At 45.5% G+C, this 16,999-nt stretch overlaps 1 protein-coding gene across 6 annotated transcripts in view; it reads left to right on the forward strand.

Moving 5' to 3' along the window:
• AUTS2 (activator of transcription and developmental regulator AUTS2) overlaps positions 1 to 16,999 on the forward strand; it is a 934,700-nt gene that overhangs the window by 133,728 nt on the left and 783,973 nt on the right. For all 6 annotated transcript variants that reach the window (XM_061605074.1, XM_061605072.1, XM_061605077.1 and 3 more), the window contains exon 2: positions 3,841 to 4,050. In XM_061605074.1, the coding sequence (XP_061461058.1) occupies positions 3,871 to 4,050 (180 nt within the window). In that variant the 5' untranslated portion in view covers positions 3,841 to 3,870. The remainder of the gene's footprint in view (positions 1 to 3,840; positions 4,051 to 16,999) is intronic.

The raw sequence follows: 16,999 nt of genomic DNA on the forward strand, positions 1-16,999 counted from the left end.
GGCCCAGTTTCATTTTGAGTATGTTGGTGGAAACTGTGTAGATGTGGTTGATCAAAGGGAGAAGAAATTTTGAGTTAAGCAAAGCTCTGCTTTTATAAAACCTAAGAAACATACAGATACTTTGAACGTCTGAGTGCCTGCACCAGTGGAATACTGTAGGAACTTGTAAAACTTGCTGCAACAGTATTTAGAACTGAGCATGTGGTGTGAAAGACTCCTTTTCCTAACATTTTGGCTTCTTGTTTTTCTCCACCCACCACATCTTTGAAATATATCGTATACAGTTAACCGTACTGCTGCCCTGACTTACTTTGTTTGTTGCTATTTTGTGTTTTTATTATGTTTTTATATTGATTGTGTATTTTTATTGTTTTTATTATATTTGTAAGCTGTGCTGAGCTCTGTTTTTAACAGCAGAAAGGCAGGATATAAATCCTCTTAATCAATAAATACTCCATAGTGTTGGGAACTAGAGTCTAGGCATTTAAGGCTGAAAATGTTGCTTTTAAAAAAAAGATTTCTCACATCTTTCCCCAGTTTTTGGTGGTAATTCCTAGGCACAAAAACAAAACAACTGGACAATCCAAATATTAATTTGCATAATATGCAAATAATTTGCATAATATGCAAATTAGCCTGCCCGGATTTGTGGAACTGGAATATGGCAACCCTAGCAGTGGACCCCAAATTTCCCCCCCACACCGGGTGCTTGAAGATTGCTGAGGGTCTTGGCGGACCACTTCATGATTTTTCTGCCTCTTGTAGCAGTTCCAATTCCAATAGTAAGACAAGAAACAAAACATCAGAAATGAAAGAAGCACTACAAATACAATTAAGATCTATATGTGTGGTGGATGTGCCATCTCTTATCCTCAACCGCATATACAAGACACTCCATGAAGCCCAGTTGCCCCCCAGCTGGCAGTTGCGGACAAGGAAGGGGCTGGCTTGTGCAGCTGTGGCAAACTGAGCAGGCCCTAGCCAGCTGGGAAGGACTAGCCTCAGAGGGAGGCAATGGTAAGCCCCCTCTGAATACCACTTACCATGAACACCCTATTCATAGGGTAGCCATAAGTTGGGATCGGCTTGAAGGCAGTCCATTTCCATTTCATTCTTGCTGATTTACAAATGGGCTGGATCTAGACTTCTTAGTCATGTTTATAGTAAAGCCAGGAGACTCTTTAAGTATGGCTAAGTCTGGATCGTCCATTTTTAATTTGTTTTCGCAACGCTGCAGATGACACCGCCAGTGATATATTAGTGTTCTTTTATATTTTGGAAACCTAGATGGAAAGGCAAGATACTGTGTGTGTTTTTAATGTGTTGTATGTGAATTGGGCCTACGGATCATTGACTGAACTATTGAGGAAGACTGGGTGGGTATAGCCAGGGTATAGAGGTGGGTATAGAGTTGGACGTTATGAAACATATTGGGTTGGTATCATGCAAAGTCCAGTGTATATGTTTAAACTGGGAGAAAAACTAAGCACACCACCCCTGATATGATTTTTTTTTTTAGGAAGTGCTCTGTTAGGTTTGTGTAGGCCTGCCCACTGTCCCTCTTAAAGGAGATTAGAAAAATGCACAGAGGAGGAAGAGGAGACAGCGGTGGAGGCTGGTGGCTCTAATGTCAGTGTGGCAGCGAATCCACACCTTGGCCAGTTCCTTGAAAGTTCAGACTAAAACCCGGAGTGGATTCACTGCCCAGCTGACACCGGAGCCACCAGCCTCCACTGGGAGGAGGGTTGGCCTGTCCGTGGTTATTAACCACACAATTCAGCCAAAAGTTCTCAACTGAAAAATTTTGACTTGACATTCGGGGGTGAGGGTGAACACCGAGAAGGAGGGATTTCAAAGGGAATTTTGGAATTTCCAGGTTTGGCAAACTGCAATGACAATGGCTTCCTTTTTTGTTAACTTTTCAGTATTTACCAACTTAAAAGGGAGGGGGGAAAGCCCGATAAACTTCACCCCCTCCCCCCAAAAAAGAGGTGCATGTAATGTCACCTCCAAATAACAGCAAAATCCCTCCCTTTGTTCCAATTTGCAGCCTGCAAATGGGGGTGGTGGTGGTATTATTATTTTTTGCTCCATCCTGGGATAGTTCAGTGGAACTTCCATGCTCAGAAGCAGTATAACTGTGAGTGCAGTTTGCCAAGGCAAACAATGTGGAGGGCTGCTGCTTGCCGACGATATAAAATTAAAAATTATGAGCCTCCTGGATGAATCTGTCTAGTTGCATGTGGGAAATGGGAGGCTGTATTCAGCTAGGTTTTACTCAGAGTAGACCCATTAAACTCGATAAACCTAAATTAGTCATGTCAATTAATTTTGATGCGTCTACTCTTGAGTCAGGGAAAGCATCGGGTACAGCCCGTGATGCTGGACTTGAAGCTGGACCTTTGGTCTGATTTTGCAACTTATTGTGTTAGGCGATCTCCACCGTGGAGGGCCCAGAACTATCACCTTGTTGCCCAGCTGATGGGCTTTCTGGAGGATCTAATTGGCCGCTTTGGAGGTTGGGGTGCTGGAGTAGTAGATAGGCCTTTGGTCTGGTGCATCAAGGCTCCTATGTTTTTGTAAAGGCAGGCTGGGGAACTCCAGATGTTGCTGGGCGGGAACTCCAGATGTTGCTGGACAGGAACTCCCATCATCCCTGACTACTGGACATGCTGGTTGGGGCTGATGGCATCCAACAACATCCTGAGAGGCTAAAGGTTCCCCAGCTGTGTTATAAAGGAACGTGTTACAAGCCCTAAAATCCCTGACACTGTCTGCTGTTATCACGCATGAGGGAACATCTCAGTGGCAGAACACACATTTTGTCCATGTGGTACCACCTTTTTCTGTTTCCTAAACCAAGTCTTGCAAGCATGGAACATCATGTTGCTCTAGAAACCATGCTTCCTTGCCTTTCTTCTTAATCTTTGCAGTGGCAATAATGACTTTGTTGTTGAAATGGGATGTTAGCTGAACAAGGAAAAACAAACAAAGGCTTTGCCCATTTCTAAACCAGAACAGCCAACATGGTGCCCTCCAGATGCCGATAGACTGCAACACCCATCATCCATGACTATTGGCCATACTGGCCAGGGCTGGTGAGAGTTTGAATCCCACGACATCTGGAGGGACACCTTTCAACAGGGGTCTGCTGAGCAGAAATTGGCAGATGAAACTTTTCAGGTCATGGAGTCAAATCTGGGTCTTGCTCGTAGAAATGTAATACAGGAGAAGCTACTTTTTATTTATATATTACATTTCTACCCCACCTTTCTTTTCATGATAGAAACCCAAGGTGGCTTACATATGGTTCCCAGGCAGTCTCCCATCCAGGCACTGACCAGGCCTGACCCTGCTTAGCTTCAGCAGGGAGCTGGCCTCATGTGCCTTCAGTCCATAGCCTGGGACCTTTTTACTGAGTCAGACCATTGGGTCCAGGTGTGGGAAACCTTTGGGCCTCCAGATGTACCTGCACTTCAATTCCCACCATCCCTGGCCATTGGCCACGCTTGCTGGGGCTGATGGGAGTGGCGGTTTAGCAACATCTGGAGGGGCAAAAGTCCCCCAGTCCTGCATTAGTCCATGCAGGTCAGTATTATCTCCATGCTGACTGGTAGTGGCTTTCTAGGGTTTCAGTGACTGAACGATGGAGCGCCCTTCCACTGAGCTGTGGCTCTTTCCCTGTTGATGGGGAAGTTTCAGAATCTGGTTCTAAAGTTGTTCCTCGACTTGAACACTTTGCTGAATTCTCCAAACCCTTGTCCTGATAACTAACATGTCTTCAGACTTCCAAAACAGTGACGGCATTTCCTTCTCTTGTCCCTTCTTCCCACCAAACAGAAGGAAGTAGTGGTAAAGCCTCATGACCTCATGGAGAAGGGTCTGGATCCCTTGGTGAAGAAGAAACAGGACATGCTTACTAATGGACTGCCGTACCACCTGAAAAAGAATAGACTGCACCATCATCACTACAGTTCAGACCGGGAGAACGACCGCAACCTTTGTCAACACCTCAGGAAAAGGAAGAAGTTCCTGAAAGGGCTTCGACAGGTAGGACGCAACCAAAAATGTATTGGAATGGGATGGCGTTGCCTTATGTCACCTATTGATAAGTGTTGCCTCCATTGTCTCTGGCTTTCCTTCCAACCTGATTTCTGCTGCGGTGATGTTCTCTTTTTGGGGTTGGGCCTTTGGAGTTGCATCTTGGCAAGTTAGGAATGGAATGTTGAGTCAGAGTTGCGCTGATGTTGTCTTAGGGGTTTATATGGCGAACGCATCCTAAACATAAACAGTTTGGTATTCCAGCTAAATGGAACTGATGGGGTTGGGGCCAGGTCAATCCTACAGGCATGCTGGACAGGCGTTTAGGGTGGCACAATTCTAGGGGAATGGCACTGGGCACCATGCCAGAAGGTGGTGCATGTGAGTGAGCTGGTAAGCAGAATTGTTTATGGGATCTTCCTCTGTTGTGTTCCTCCCCAGATTTTGTCTGCTTTTTACTGGGTATGTTTACTCCAGTGGTGCAATAGCAGGGTGGACTTTTTTTTTACAAAAAAATCTACTAAAATCCCAGGTGTTGGCCATTGCAGAAAAAGAAGTGGAGGATTATCTAACAAACCAAAGGCAAAAGGCGTAAGAGTTGGAGATTTCGGTGACAGAAATGGCTGCTTCCAGTGGACAAATGGTACACCTACAGAACCCTATTTCAGATGTTGGGGTTGTTAGTTTTCTTTTCTTTTTTTTGACCTGTGGGATCAGGATTTCATTTTTGCAGAAAGAGTTTAAAAATAGTTTATTTTTAATTGAATGGGTCGGGGTTTGGCTTTCATTATTACATCATGAAGGCACTTGCAATGCAGACAATTAGTGGCTAATTCAGCAGTGCAGTGTGCCTTCATGACAGTCACACCATGCCCTTATCCACTTTCCCTCATCTCACTTGCTCTGCCTGTCATCTGCCAAAACAACAGATTTCCCTAGGAGCTAATCAGCATGAAAGGGGAGGCTGTGTGTCAGCTACTGAGAAGAGTCTTCGCAGTGGCTGACTCACTTCCTTTACCTTTATTGGCTTCAGTCAGCATGAAAGGATAAGGACTCTCCTCTTCTCAGTGGCTAACATGTTCCCTTTTCATGCTGATTGGCTCATATGCAGGGACCTGCTTGGGACCCTGCTCCCAAACAAGTAACAGGTCTACAAGCCTCTGCAACCCCGGATGACTACATCTCTGCTGATATGCCAAAATCCAGAATTCCTACTATAAGACAAGCAGAGTTGGACCCAAAGGCTATTTGGATTGTGGGTTAATAAACAGAAGGGTGTGCATATGTGTGGGGAAGAATAATCCACATAGCCCTACTTGGAAGCTGTTTACTATCAAGATTATCTCCCCCTACAAACTGTGAGATGTTTTGAGGTGTTCTAGAGTGTGCTCCCATGCATGTTAGCTTGAAAGTCAAAGAAATAGTTTACTGGGCCACGTGACATGCACGGGTCCCATTTTTAGTATTTTTTTAAATTCCTATCTTCAAGGTTTGGCAAAGCAGTGGCACAAGGTTTGTGTGTGCAGCTGGGCCGGAACAAGAGTAAACTCTTTGCATTCAAGAAGTTTAGGGTGGAATGGATCCCTCTGGAATCAGAGGCTGGGGACTGAAGCCCTTTCTGAAGTCAGGATGCCCCGCCAATGTGTGTGCCTGGCATTGTTAAACATTTTTTAAATTGGATTTCTATGCTGCCCTTTTGCCAAGGCACCCAAGCCAGTTTGCACTTTTAAAATGCTGAAACAAATTCTGTTTCCAGCACTTCTAATTGAGAGAAAAATGTGCATTTAAATGGGCATTTTGGGAAAATTGTGGCTCATCACCATCATTTCATTTATTTCCTGCCCTTCGCCACGAGGTCCCAGGGAGGGTTACAAGAGTTTAAAATGCATCATTAAAAAAAAAATCCAATTTGAATCGCACAGTTTTAATATAATTGTATTAAATATGCATTTTGAAAAAAAATAATTAAGGGTAAAAAAAGTATGCAAGTGATGTGTGTCAGAAACAGGCTCCTCCGTCTCTGTGCTAGAAATGAAAAAGACCATTGCAAAGACTGATATTGTTCCACACATTTAAGAATGTAAGAAGAGCCTCCTGGATTAGGCCAGTGGCCCATCTAGTCCAGCATCCTGGTCTCAGAGTGGCCAACCAGATGCCCATAGGAAGCCCACAAGAAAGACCTGAGCAAAACTCTCTCCCCTCCTGCAGTTTCCAGCTACTGGTATTCAGAAGCATCTTGCCTCCTACCATGGGGGCCCAGCACAGCCATTATGGCTAGGAGCCATTGATAGCATTATCCCCCATGAATGGGTCAAATCCTCTGTTAAGGCCATCCAGGTTGGTGGCCATCACTGCCTCTTGTGGGAGCCAGTTCCCTAGTTCAGCTGTGCGCTGTGTGAAGAAGGATTTTCTTGCATCTGTCCTGAACCTTCCAACATTCAGCTTCACTGGATGTTCACGAGTTCTAGTGTTACGAGAGAGGGAGAAAAAGTCACTCTCTCCATGCCATGCATCATTTTATACATGTCTTTCCTGTCGCCTCTGAGTCATCCCTTCTTCACACTAAAAAGCCTCAAAGGCTGCAGCCGTTTGGCATAAGAGAGTCGCCCGTTATCATCTTAGTTGCCCGTTTTTTGAACCATTTCCAACTCTTAAACTTAAACAAACTTTTTAAAAAATTAAATACATTTTTCCCAAGGTAATTCTTAGATTTACATAGTAGCAGCAGTAGCAGTGAGTTGGTGTCTACTAAATATTCATTATATGACATTCCACGTTTCTGACACGATATTTGGCATTCTAAATCTGAGAATCCCATTGAAAAGAAGATGGAAGGTTGTTTTTTCTAAAATATTTTCATTGATTTTAAATTTGATACAATAACAAGTAAAAACAATAACACACACACATACACACAAAACACCTCTAACCAATATGCCTTTTAATCCCATTTCCCACCTGGCCTCCCTCCTCTCTCCAAGACAGGTAGCAGTTCCAAGCAGAAAGGGAATTTTAAAAGGGGTAGGCCTAGAAGTAGGCATTGTGAGAGCAGGGGCACAGGATATAAATTCAGAAGAGCAAAATTACCACAGGCCTAACCACAAGTGCCAAAGACACTTGAAGAGAGACACTGCTTACAAGTGCCTGTACGCTAATGCTAGGAGCCTGCGAACCAAGATGGGAGAACTGGAGTGCTTGGTCTTAGAGGAGAGCATTAATATAGTGAGCATAACGGAGACCTGGTGGAATGGAGAAAACCAGTGGGATACGGTTATCCCTGGTTATAAACTATATCGGAAGGACAGGGAAGGACGTATTGGTGGCGGAGTCGCTCTATACGTGAAAGAAGGCATTGAATCCAGCAAGCTCGAAAGCCCAAAAGAGGCAGACTCCTCCACAGAATCGTTGTGGGTGGTGATACCATGCCCCAGGAGGGAGTTAATACTGGGAACGATCTATCGTCCCCCTGATCAAAATGCTCAGGGAGACCTTGAGATGAGATATGAAATTGAGGAAGCATCCAAACTAGGAAATGTGGTAGTAATGGGTGACTTCAACTACCCGGACATAGAATGGCTGCATATGTGTTCCAGTCATGACAAAGAAGCAAAGTTTCTAGATATTCTAAATGACTATTCCCTAGACCAGTTGGTCATGGAACCGACCAGAGGGACGGCAACCCTGGACTTAATCCTCAGTGGGGACCGGGACCTGGTGTGAGATGTAAGTGTTGTTGAACCGATTGGGAGCAGTGACCACAGTGCTATTAAATTAAACATACATGTAACTGGCCAATTGCCAAGAAAATCCAACACGGTCACATTTGACTTCAAAAGAGGAAACTTCACAAAAATGAGGGGATTGGTAAAAAGAAAGCTGAAAAACAAAGTCCAGAGGGTCACATCACTCGAAAATGCTTGGAAGTTGTTTAAAAACACTATATTAGAAGCTCAACTGGAGTGCATACCGCAGATCAGAAAAGGTACCGCCAGGGCCAAGAAGATGCCAGCATGGTTAACGAGCAAAGTCAAGGAAGCTCGTAGAGGCAAAAAGTCTTCATTCAAAAAATGGAAGTCTTGTCTGAATGAAGAAAATAAAAAAGAACACAAACTCTGGCAAAAGAAATGCAAGAAGACAATAAGGGATGCTAAAAAAGAATTTGAGGAGCACATTGCTAAGAACATAAAAACCAACAACAAAAAATTCTATAAATACATTCAAAGCAGGAGACCATCTAGGGAGACGATTGGACCCTTGGATGATAAGGGAGTCAAAGGTGTCCTAAAGAACGATAAGGAGATTGCAGAGAAGCTAAATGAATTCTTTGCATCTGTCTTCACAGTGGAAGATATAGGGCAGATCCCTGAACCTGAACTAACATTTGCAGGAAGGGATTCTGAGGAACTGAGACAAATAGTGGTAACGAGAGAGGAAGTTCTAAGCTTAATGGACAATATAAAAACTGACAAATCACCGGGCCCGGATGGCATCCACCCGAGAGTTCTCAAAAAACTCAAATGTGAAATTGCTGATCTGCTAACTAAAATATGTAACTTGTCCCTTGGGTCCTCCTCCGTGCCTGAGGACTGGAAAGTGGCAAATGTAACGCCAATCTTCAAAAAGGGATCCAGAGGGGATCCCGGAAATTACAGGCCAGTTAGCTTAACTTCTGTCCCTGGAAAACTGGTAGAAAGTATAATTAAAGCTAGATTAACTAAGCACATAGAAGAACAAGCCTTGCTGAAGCAGAGCCAGCATGGCTTCTGCAAGGGAAAGTCCTGTCTCAGTAACCTATTAGAATTCTTTGAGAGTGTCAACAAGCATATAGATAGAGGTGATCCAGTGGACATAGTGTACTTAGACTTTCAAAAAGCGTTTGACAAGGTACCTCACCAAAGGCTTCTGAGGAAGCTTAGCAGTCATGGAATACGAGGAGAGGTCCTCTTGTGGATAAGGAATTGGTTAAGAAGCAGAAAGCAGAGAGTAGGAATAAACGGACAGTTCTCCCAATGGAGGGCTGTAGAAAGTGGAGTCCCTCAAGGATCGGTATTGGGACCTGTACTTTTCAACTTGTTCATTAATGACCTAGAATTAGGAGTGAGCAGTGAAGTGGCCAAGTTTGCTGATGACACTAAATTGTTCAGGGTTGTTAAAACAAAAAGGGATTGCGAAGAGCTCCAAAAAGACCTCTCCAAACTGAGTGAATGGGCAGAAAAATGGCAAATGCAATTCAATATAAACAAGTGTAAAATGATGCATATTGGAGCAAAAAATCTTAATTTCACATATACGCTCATGGGGTCTGAACTGGCGGTGACCAACCAGGAGAGAGACCTCGGGGTTGTAGTGGACAGCACGATGAAAATGTCGACCCAGTGTGCGGCAGCTGTGAAAAAGGCAAATTCCATGCTAGCGATAATTAGGAAAGGTATTGAAAATAAAACAGCCGATATCATCATGCCGTTGTATAAATCTATGGTGCGGCCGCATTTGGAATACTGTGTACAGTTCTGGTCGCCTCATCTCAAAAAGGATATTCTAGAGTTGGAAAAGGTTCAGAAGAGGGCAACCAGAATGATCAAGGGGATGGAGCGACTCCCTTACGAGGAAAGGTTGCAGCATTTGGGGCTTTTTAGTTTAGAGAAAAGGCGGGTCAGAGGAGAAGTGTATAAAATTATGCATGGCATTGAGAAAGTGGATAGAGAAAAGTTCTTCTCCCTCTCTCATAATACTAGAACTCGTGGACATTCAAAGAAGCTGAATGTTGGAAGATTCAGGACAGACAAAAGGAAGTACTTCTTTACTCAGCGCATAGTTAAACTATGGAATTTGCTCCCACAAGATGCAGTAATGGCCACCAGCTTGGATGGCTTTAAAAGAAGATTAGACAAATTCATGGAGGACAGGGCTATCAATGGCTACTAGCTGTGATGGCTGTGCTCTGCCACCCTAGTCAGAGGCAGCATGCTTCTGAAAACCAGTTGCTGGAAGCCTCAGGAGGGGAGAGTGTTCTTGCACTCGGGTCCTGCTTGCGGGCTTTCCCCAGGCACCTGGTTGGCCACTGTGAGAACAGGATGCGGGACTAGATGGGCCACTGGCCTGATCCAGCAGGCTCTTCTTATGTTCTTATCCCTTGACACACAGCCAGAAATGAGCAATTTGGCTTGTTCCCAGTCTGATTGTGCCGCTTTTAATGAACTGCAACACTACACTCCAGACAAGTCCATGCTGACTTTGAAAGTCTTTCCGCCATTCAGTTAACTGTTTGGGAGATGCTTCCTCAAAGTGGTGAAGTTCATCTTGCAACCAAGGGGGTGCCTCAGAGTATATGTATGCTTTGATTTGGATTCCTGCATTGAGCAGGGGGTTGGACTTGATGGCCTCATAGCCCCGTCCAACTCTACTGTTCTATGATTCTATAGTTTGCCGTCACGCTTGGGTGTCACAGCACACAGAAAGAGGAACCTCTGGAAAGCTTAGAAACTTGGCAAAAAGCAAGAAAAAGGGACACAATAGCGGTGTATAAAATTATGCATGGCTTAAGTGAGTAAAGATAAATCTCTGTTTCACAGAATACTAGAACACAGGGATATCCAGCAAAGTGGAATGTTGGAAGATTCAAGAGAAAAGGAAAGTACTTTTTCACACAGTGCATAGTTAAGCTATGGAATTGGCTCTCAGAAGAGATGGTGATGACCACCAACTTGGATGGTTTGAAAAGAGGATTAGACAAATTACTGGAAGAGAAGGCTGTCACTGGCTACTAGCCATGATGGCTAAGCTCCGAGGCAGCATTTTCTGAATACCTGTTACTGGAAACTGCAGGAGGGGAGAGTGCTGTTACACTCAGGTCCTGGACCACATTCATAAACAAAGAAATGGGCTGCCTTCAAGTCATTTTTGACTTACGAATAATAGGTTTTTCATGGTAAGGGGTATTCAGAGGGGGTTTACCATTGCCCCACTCTGAGGCTGAGAGGCAGTGACTGGCCCAAGGTCACCCAGTGCGTTTCGTGGCTGTGTGGGGATTTGAACCCTGGTCTCCCAGGCTGTAGTCCAACACTTTAACCCAGCCTTTCCCAACCAGTGTGCCTCCAGATGTTGTTGGACCACAATTCCCATCTTTCCTGACCATTGGCAATGCTGGCTGAGGCTGATGGGAGTGGTGGTCCAACAACACCTGAAGGCACACTGGTTGGGAAAGGCTGCTCTAACCACTATACTATGCTGGCTCTCTGGACCACATTCACACCAGTCATTTATTCCACTATTATTCTACTTTAAACAGTCATGGATTCCCCCAAAGAACCTTGGGAAGGATGCTGAGAGTTTAGGAGACCCCTCCCCCTCATTCTCTTCACAGACCTGCAATTCCCAGAGTGGTTTAACAGTCAGTTCCCCTTTCCAGAGAACTCTGACAATTGTAGGTCTGTGAAGTGAATAGAGGTTTCCAAACAACTCTCTGTGCCCTTCACAAATAACACTTCCCAGAATTCTCTGGGGGTAGCCAAGACTGTTTAAAGTGGAACAATAGTGGAATAAATCTCTGGTGTGAGTGTGGCCCTGCTTGCCGACTTCCCATTGGGACGTCTTGTTGGCCACTGTGAGAACAGGATGCCGGCTAGAGTCAATAGCCTAAGACAACAGGGATCTTCTTATGTACTTATGGAATTTAGGGATGCCTCTGATTCTTGTAAATCCAGACTGGGTCTGGAGTATTGTTGATGATGGCTGATGCCCAGCAAATCTACTTTTGTCTCCTTCCTCTGCCCTGCCGAATTCTCAGAGGGCAACCCTGAGACTAAGGAGGTGGAAGATTATTTGAGTGCCACCCTACAGACTGGTTGTCAGTAAGGAAGCTGGTGGACTTGAAGGAATCACAACTGGGGTTGTGGGAAAGTGCCTCATTTGCCTTAACAGAGCAGCCTTCCCTGGGTATCATGGAGAATGCAAAATGGTGGCCGGGCTGCTGACCCAAATGGCTACTGCTGCCACTTGCAAACAAAGGGGGAAAAGACACTTTACAAAGAGAAAAATAAATAAAAGTTGCTAACAACTCCAATGAATGGTTGGAGAATCTCTCCTCCCACCCCGTGGGAAATTCAGTGCAAATGGTTTCTGCAATTTCTCTTCCCGCAAATTGGATGGAGAATTTCAAGCAGCCATTTGCTCCCATCCCTAGCTTGGCTTGACTGGCTCTCTTGGGCAGGAGCAAACTCAGGTGTGGTTCCTACCTGGAGATCTCCCTGGTTGCTTGGCCCAGGCTCAACTCACAGAGGGCCCTGCCTGATATGCAACCTGTTGCGGCTGCTTATCGCCTGAACGCAACACTAAGGCGTAGAACTTAAACTAGGAGCCGGTCCCTTTTTGCTCCCTCTCATCTAACAGATTTAGCTCAAGCCAATGATCAGAAGAGCTGCTAATTAATTTTCAGATGAAACCAATGGAGTATTTCATGTACAGGTACTTTTCCAGCACCTGCTGTGATGTTTAGCGGCTTACTGAAATCCACAGCAAATGGACAGCAAAACAGCCTGTTAATTAAAACACAATGTTTTTATCTGTGGGTGCGTGTCAGAATTGTGCTTTTGGGATTCCAGATCACAGGGAGAGCCTGAGTGTCTTTAGCAGGTTTCCTTTTCACATACAAATCCCAAAGTCTGGGCAGTGGGGTGGGGCAGGACCCAGTAGTGCACAATGCCACCCTCTCTCCCACATGATCTTAATTGCATGGAAAAATAAAAGCATGAATAGAAAGAAAGCTCTGGGGGGTAGAGAGAGAGAAAAAAACTCCATATAAATCTTAGGTGTGCTCTGGCCAAACCCAACTCTGGTTAATTGAGGGTTAATGGAGTCCTGGGTCAAAAATAATAATAAAAAGGTTAGCCACTCCTAATATAGAAGGACAAGTCTTGCTAAAAATGAATCAGCATGGCTTCTGGAAAAGTAAGTCTTATCTAACTCACTTTTTAGAGCTCCTGAGAGTGTTGATAAGTATGTGGGTAGGACTAATCTGGTAGATCAGGGGTTACCAACCTTTTGGGGCCCAAAGGCACACTTAGAAATCTGAGGAACTGTCATGGGCTGAACTACAAATGGCTGCTCTGGGAGCTTTGCTAGTCACAAAATGCCGAGCATGAGGGGTCTGTCTAGTCACAGAGGACAAGCAATGTGCCCAAGAATCTGAGTATAAAGCAGAGGTTGGCTTTAAGACCAAATACCAAACTACTGGTTGCCCCCTGAAAAACATACCTATTTCACAGCTGGCAAATTGATGAGGCTGAACTTACCACATGCTCCCCGTAGTGTGTGTTTAGATTCCTGCGTTGAGCAGGGGTTTGGACTTGATGGCCATAAAGGCCCCTTCCAACTCTATGATTCTGATTCTAGTTCTCCACCCTAACAGTTGGTGAGAAAAAATGGGAGGGGTTGGGTTTCACTGAATGTTCTTCATGGATCGAAATTCTCCCACGGATTCTTGGGGGTGGGGGGGTCTCGTCATTAGCACTTGGTTGGCTTCTTTTTCTCCCCTAATATCTGTGTGTCCATGTGTTTGCTTGCTTGCTGCGAAACGAGTAACCCATAAAGCTTCTGTGCTGACAGCCTGGCTGACATTTTGTGTTTTGTGCAATCATTCGGGGGCATTTGGAGGGTGGTGTCCTGCCTGAACTTGAGGAACTCAGACACGGCTGTGTCTTTTTTATTGTAGTAAGAGACAGCGTCAATGCAGTGCGCTTCATGAATCTACCTACGGCTTACGCAGAACTCCGCATCCCTCTCTAACTAACTAGGCACAACTTGGTGGCATTAAGACGTTGACTCAGCAACTAACCCTCTGCCCTCGCCCAGCTTAAGTAGGGTTGGGAGGCCCCCTGCTTGCATGTACCCCGAGTCACTGTTGGAGGCTGGTGCATAAGCGTGAACTGAGCTGGGCTTGTTGAATCTCCCGCTGCACCCACCTCCTGGACCTGGGTGAAGGCGGAGCCTTGGTGTCAGTCCCATCCTCTCTCTCTGCAGGGGGAGACCTGTCTTGCGGTGGCGGAGGAGGAGTCAAGGGCTGGTCCTGGGGTCCCTCTCGGGGGGGTGTCTGGGATGGCTGACAGTGGCCTGTCAACTCCCAGAGTGGGGGTTGCTTCAATGTCCTTCCCCAGTCAGGACGTCCCTGTCCAAGTCTTCCTCTCCCCCCTCCTGTGCATTGGTCCATGCCCAGCTAGCATTGCTCAGGACAGGTGTGGGATGTGCTCCCCTCCAAATAATGTCAGAGAATATTTAGCAAAATCTCCTTTTTCTGGGGGAACTGAAATCGGGCATTTAATTCTGTCTATAGAAAGCTGCCTTATGCTGAGTCTCATCTGCACTGATTGGCAGCGGCTCTCCAGGGTTTCAGACAAGGGGGTCTCTCCCAGCCCTACCTGTACATGGTGGGGATTGCACCTGGGACCTTCTGCATGGAAATCATATGTTCTACCCACTGAGCTATGGTCCTTTCCCTAGATCAATGTGCAGATGCACATTAAGATGCAAAGGGACTGAAAAAATGGGCATGCTTCCATTCTGGAATGAATGTTAGAAATTCTCCTTGCTAAACCAGAGTTCAGGGTAGGGATGGGATCCTTTGGCCATTGACAGTTTGAAAGCACTCCATCAACCTAACAGGCTGGCATCGATTTGCGTTCGTTCTGTATCTGCTACCTGCTGCTTTTACTAATCTGTGTGTGGGTTTTTTGGCTCAGAAAAATTATTGATATTGATATTTTTAGAGGGAATATTGACATTTTGAAGGAAATGTCAGTATTTTTAAAGGAAGTATTGATAGATTATCATTCTTACAATCGATGTTTCAGAGGAAGTTTTGTTTAAAGAAAAAATAGTCCATTTTCAGAAACAGCCACAGAAATTCGCTACATTAAAATCCGCTCTTCAGTAATTGAGAATAAAAAATCATGGGAAATTTGGTACCAAATCTGAATTGGGTGGAATTCTAGCACATAAAGGAATAGGGAAACTTTGGCCCTCCAGATGTTGCTGAACCACAACTCCCATCACCCCAGCCAGCAGGACCAATGGATAGGGATGATGGGTGCTGTATGTCAACAACATCTAGATGGCAAAAGATTCCCCACACCTGGAACAGGGAAAATCCTCTCATCCCTAAACGTGACTCTCAACTGGAAGAAAGAGTAAACAGATGAAGCATTTTGGAGTTTGAATGCAACAGCATGTAAACATTAGAATGGCTTTGCATTCTCTCCTGATAATCCATCCATTCCTTTGTTGAGTTGTTGGTTTCTTAATATCATGGTAGAGGAAGGAGAGATGGTTTCTGGTACAGCAGGCAGCAGACCAGATCCTTATATCCCCTGTCATGAGCCCTGTGGAGGATTCTAGGCAAGACTCATTGGAGGAGGAGGAGGAGGTCTGGGATCCAGGGGAGAGCCCAGTGGTCTGGGAGTGATGACTGAGAATGCCAGGGAGGAGCCTGTCGACAGCCTCACACCTGAGGTGTTGGCCGACACAGATGAAGGGGATGAGTTGTTAATCCCTACCCCGCCTCCAGTGGTCGCTGCACCTGTGCACCAGCCTCCTGTTGCTGGCCCACCTCCAGCGCACGAGAGGATATTGGAGGTGGAGACAGGATACGATCTGGCCTTGTCGTCTCTGCCTCTGTCGCCATGGGGGAACTGGAGGCAGTGCAGGTGCAACCAGGCTGAGCCCATAAAGCAGCCTCCCCGTAGAAGTGCCTGCTTGCTTGCCAAGTCCCAAGCCGGGAGAGAAGTCCCACCCAGAGAGTTGTGCCCGCCCCATCCTTCATAAGGGGGACTCGGGGAGTGACAAGTGTTGCGGCAATGTTTTCCTATGTGCAGCTGTTCCTCGCAGTGAACTGTCATCTGATCTTTGTTCCATTCCTGCGCTAAACTGTGAATTAAAGCCATTGGCAATAGCTGAGAGTCCCGAGTCTAAATCTGTTGGTGGGAGCCAAATTTGAGAGGTGGACGGAGCTGCCCTCCTGTCAATCATCTGCTGTCATAATGGCATCTGGTGATGCAGTGCTTTAGAAGCCGGATGTGCAGCACATTTGAAGCTCTGCCGGTTGGTGGATCTTCAGAAGCCCCTTATGACTTAGTCCAGCTGCCTATTTTTACTTGCCCATATATCAGGTGATGGGCAGGTCAGCCTGACTTGGCCAAAACGCCCTCCTGGGCCAAAGGGGAAGATGTGGTGAGCCCAGTTAGGCCCGTAGGCCACAGGTTCCTGTCCAATTAGAAAGTTTCTCTTGCATGGTGTCATAAGTCACTCAGTACCTTCAGGGCTAGACCTGGGCAGACGGCAGACTCTGGAGTAGTGTTGGGAGAGAAATTCGATTCAGTTCTATCCAATTCACCCTTTCCAAAACAATATGAGAACTGAAACACAACCATCCTGAGAAATGCACACTTCTCCAAATTTTCCTATGAAGTTCTCCAACCAAGCAAGGTTTACAAAATGCATATATTATGGGAAAGTGTGCTTAAAAATGAATACTTTGGTGAAATAACATGTCAAAAATGTATTACTTTAGAAGAAACCGCTTACGAAAAATGTATACATGAGTCACAGCTGCCTACAAAAATGTGTTTATTAGGAGAAATTTGCACTAAAATGCTGGAGAATATTTGTGAGGATTTTTTTTTCTGTTTAAAAAAAATTGCAAATTGCTGCAGAAACGTGGAGTACCGAATTTAAGATGAGAAAAATGAGGAATGGAGAGAACCAAAATGGGCAGTTCTTGCCATCCCTGTTCTGGGGGCAGATGAGGAGGAATGGGGAGGGGAGGCTGAGGCCGCAGAGTGACGTCTATCTGAGGAAAGCCCTCCCCTGTCAGGGACAAGAGTCTCAACTGCTCCTTCCCTCCCTGCAGGGGAGGGCTGACTGTCAGAGGCTGGGGAGAGCTCAGAGCAGCGGCCGGGGGGCGGGACTG

This window comes from Rhineura floridana, chromosome 21, assembly GCF_030035675.1.
Source record: "Rhineura floridana isolate rRhiFlo1 chromosome 21, rRhiFlo1.hap2, whole genome shotgun sequence".
Taxonomy (NCBI): Eukaryota; Metazoa; Chordata; class Lepidosauria; order Squamata; family Rhineuridae; genus Rhineura; species Rhineura floridana.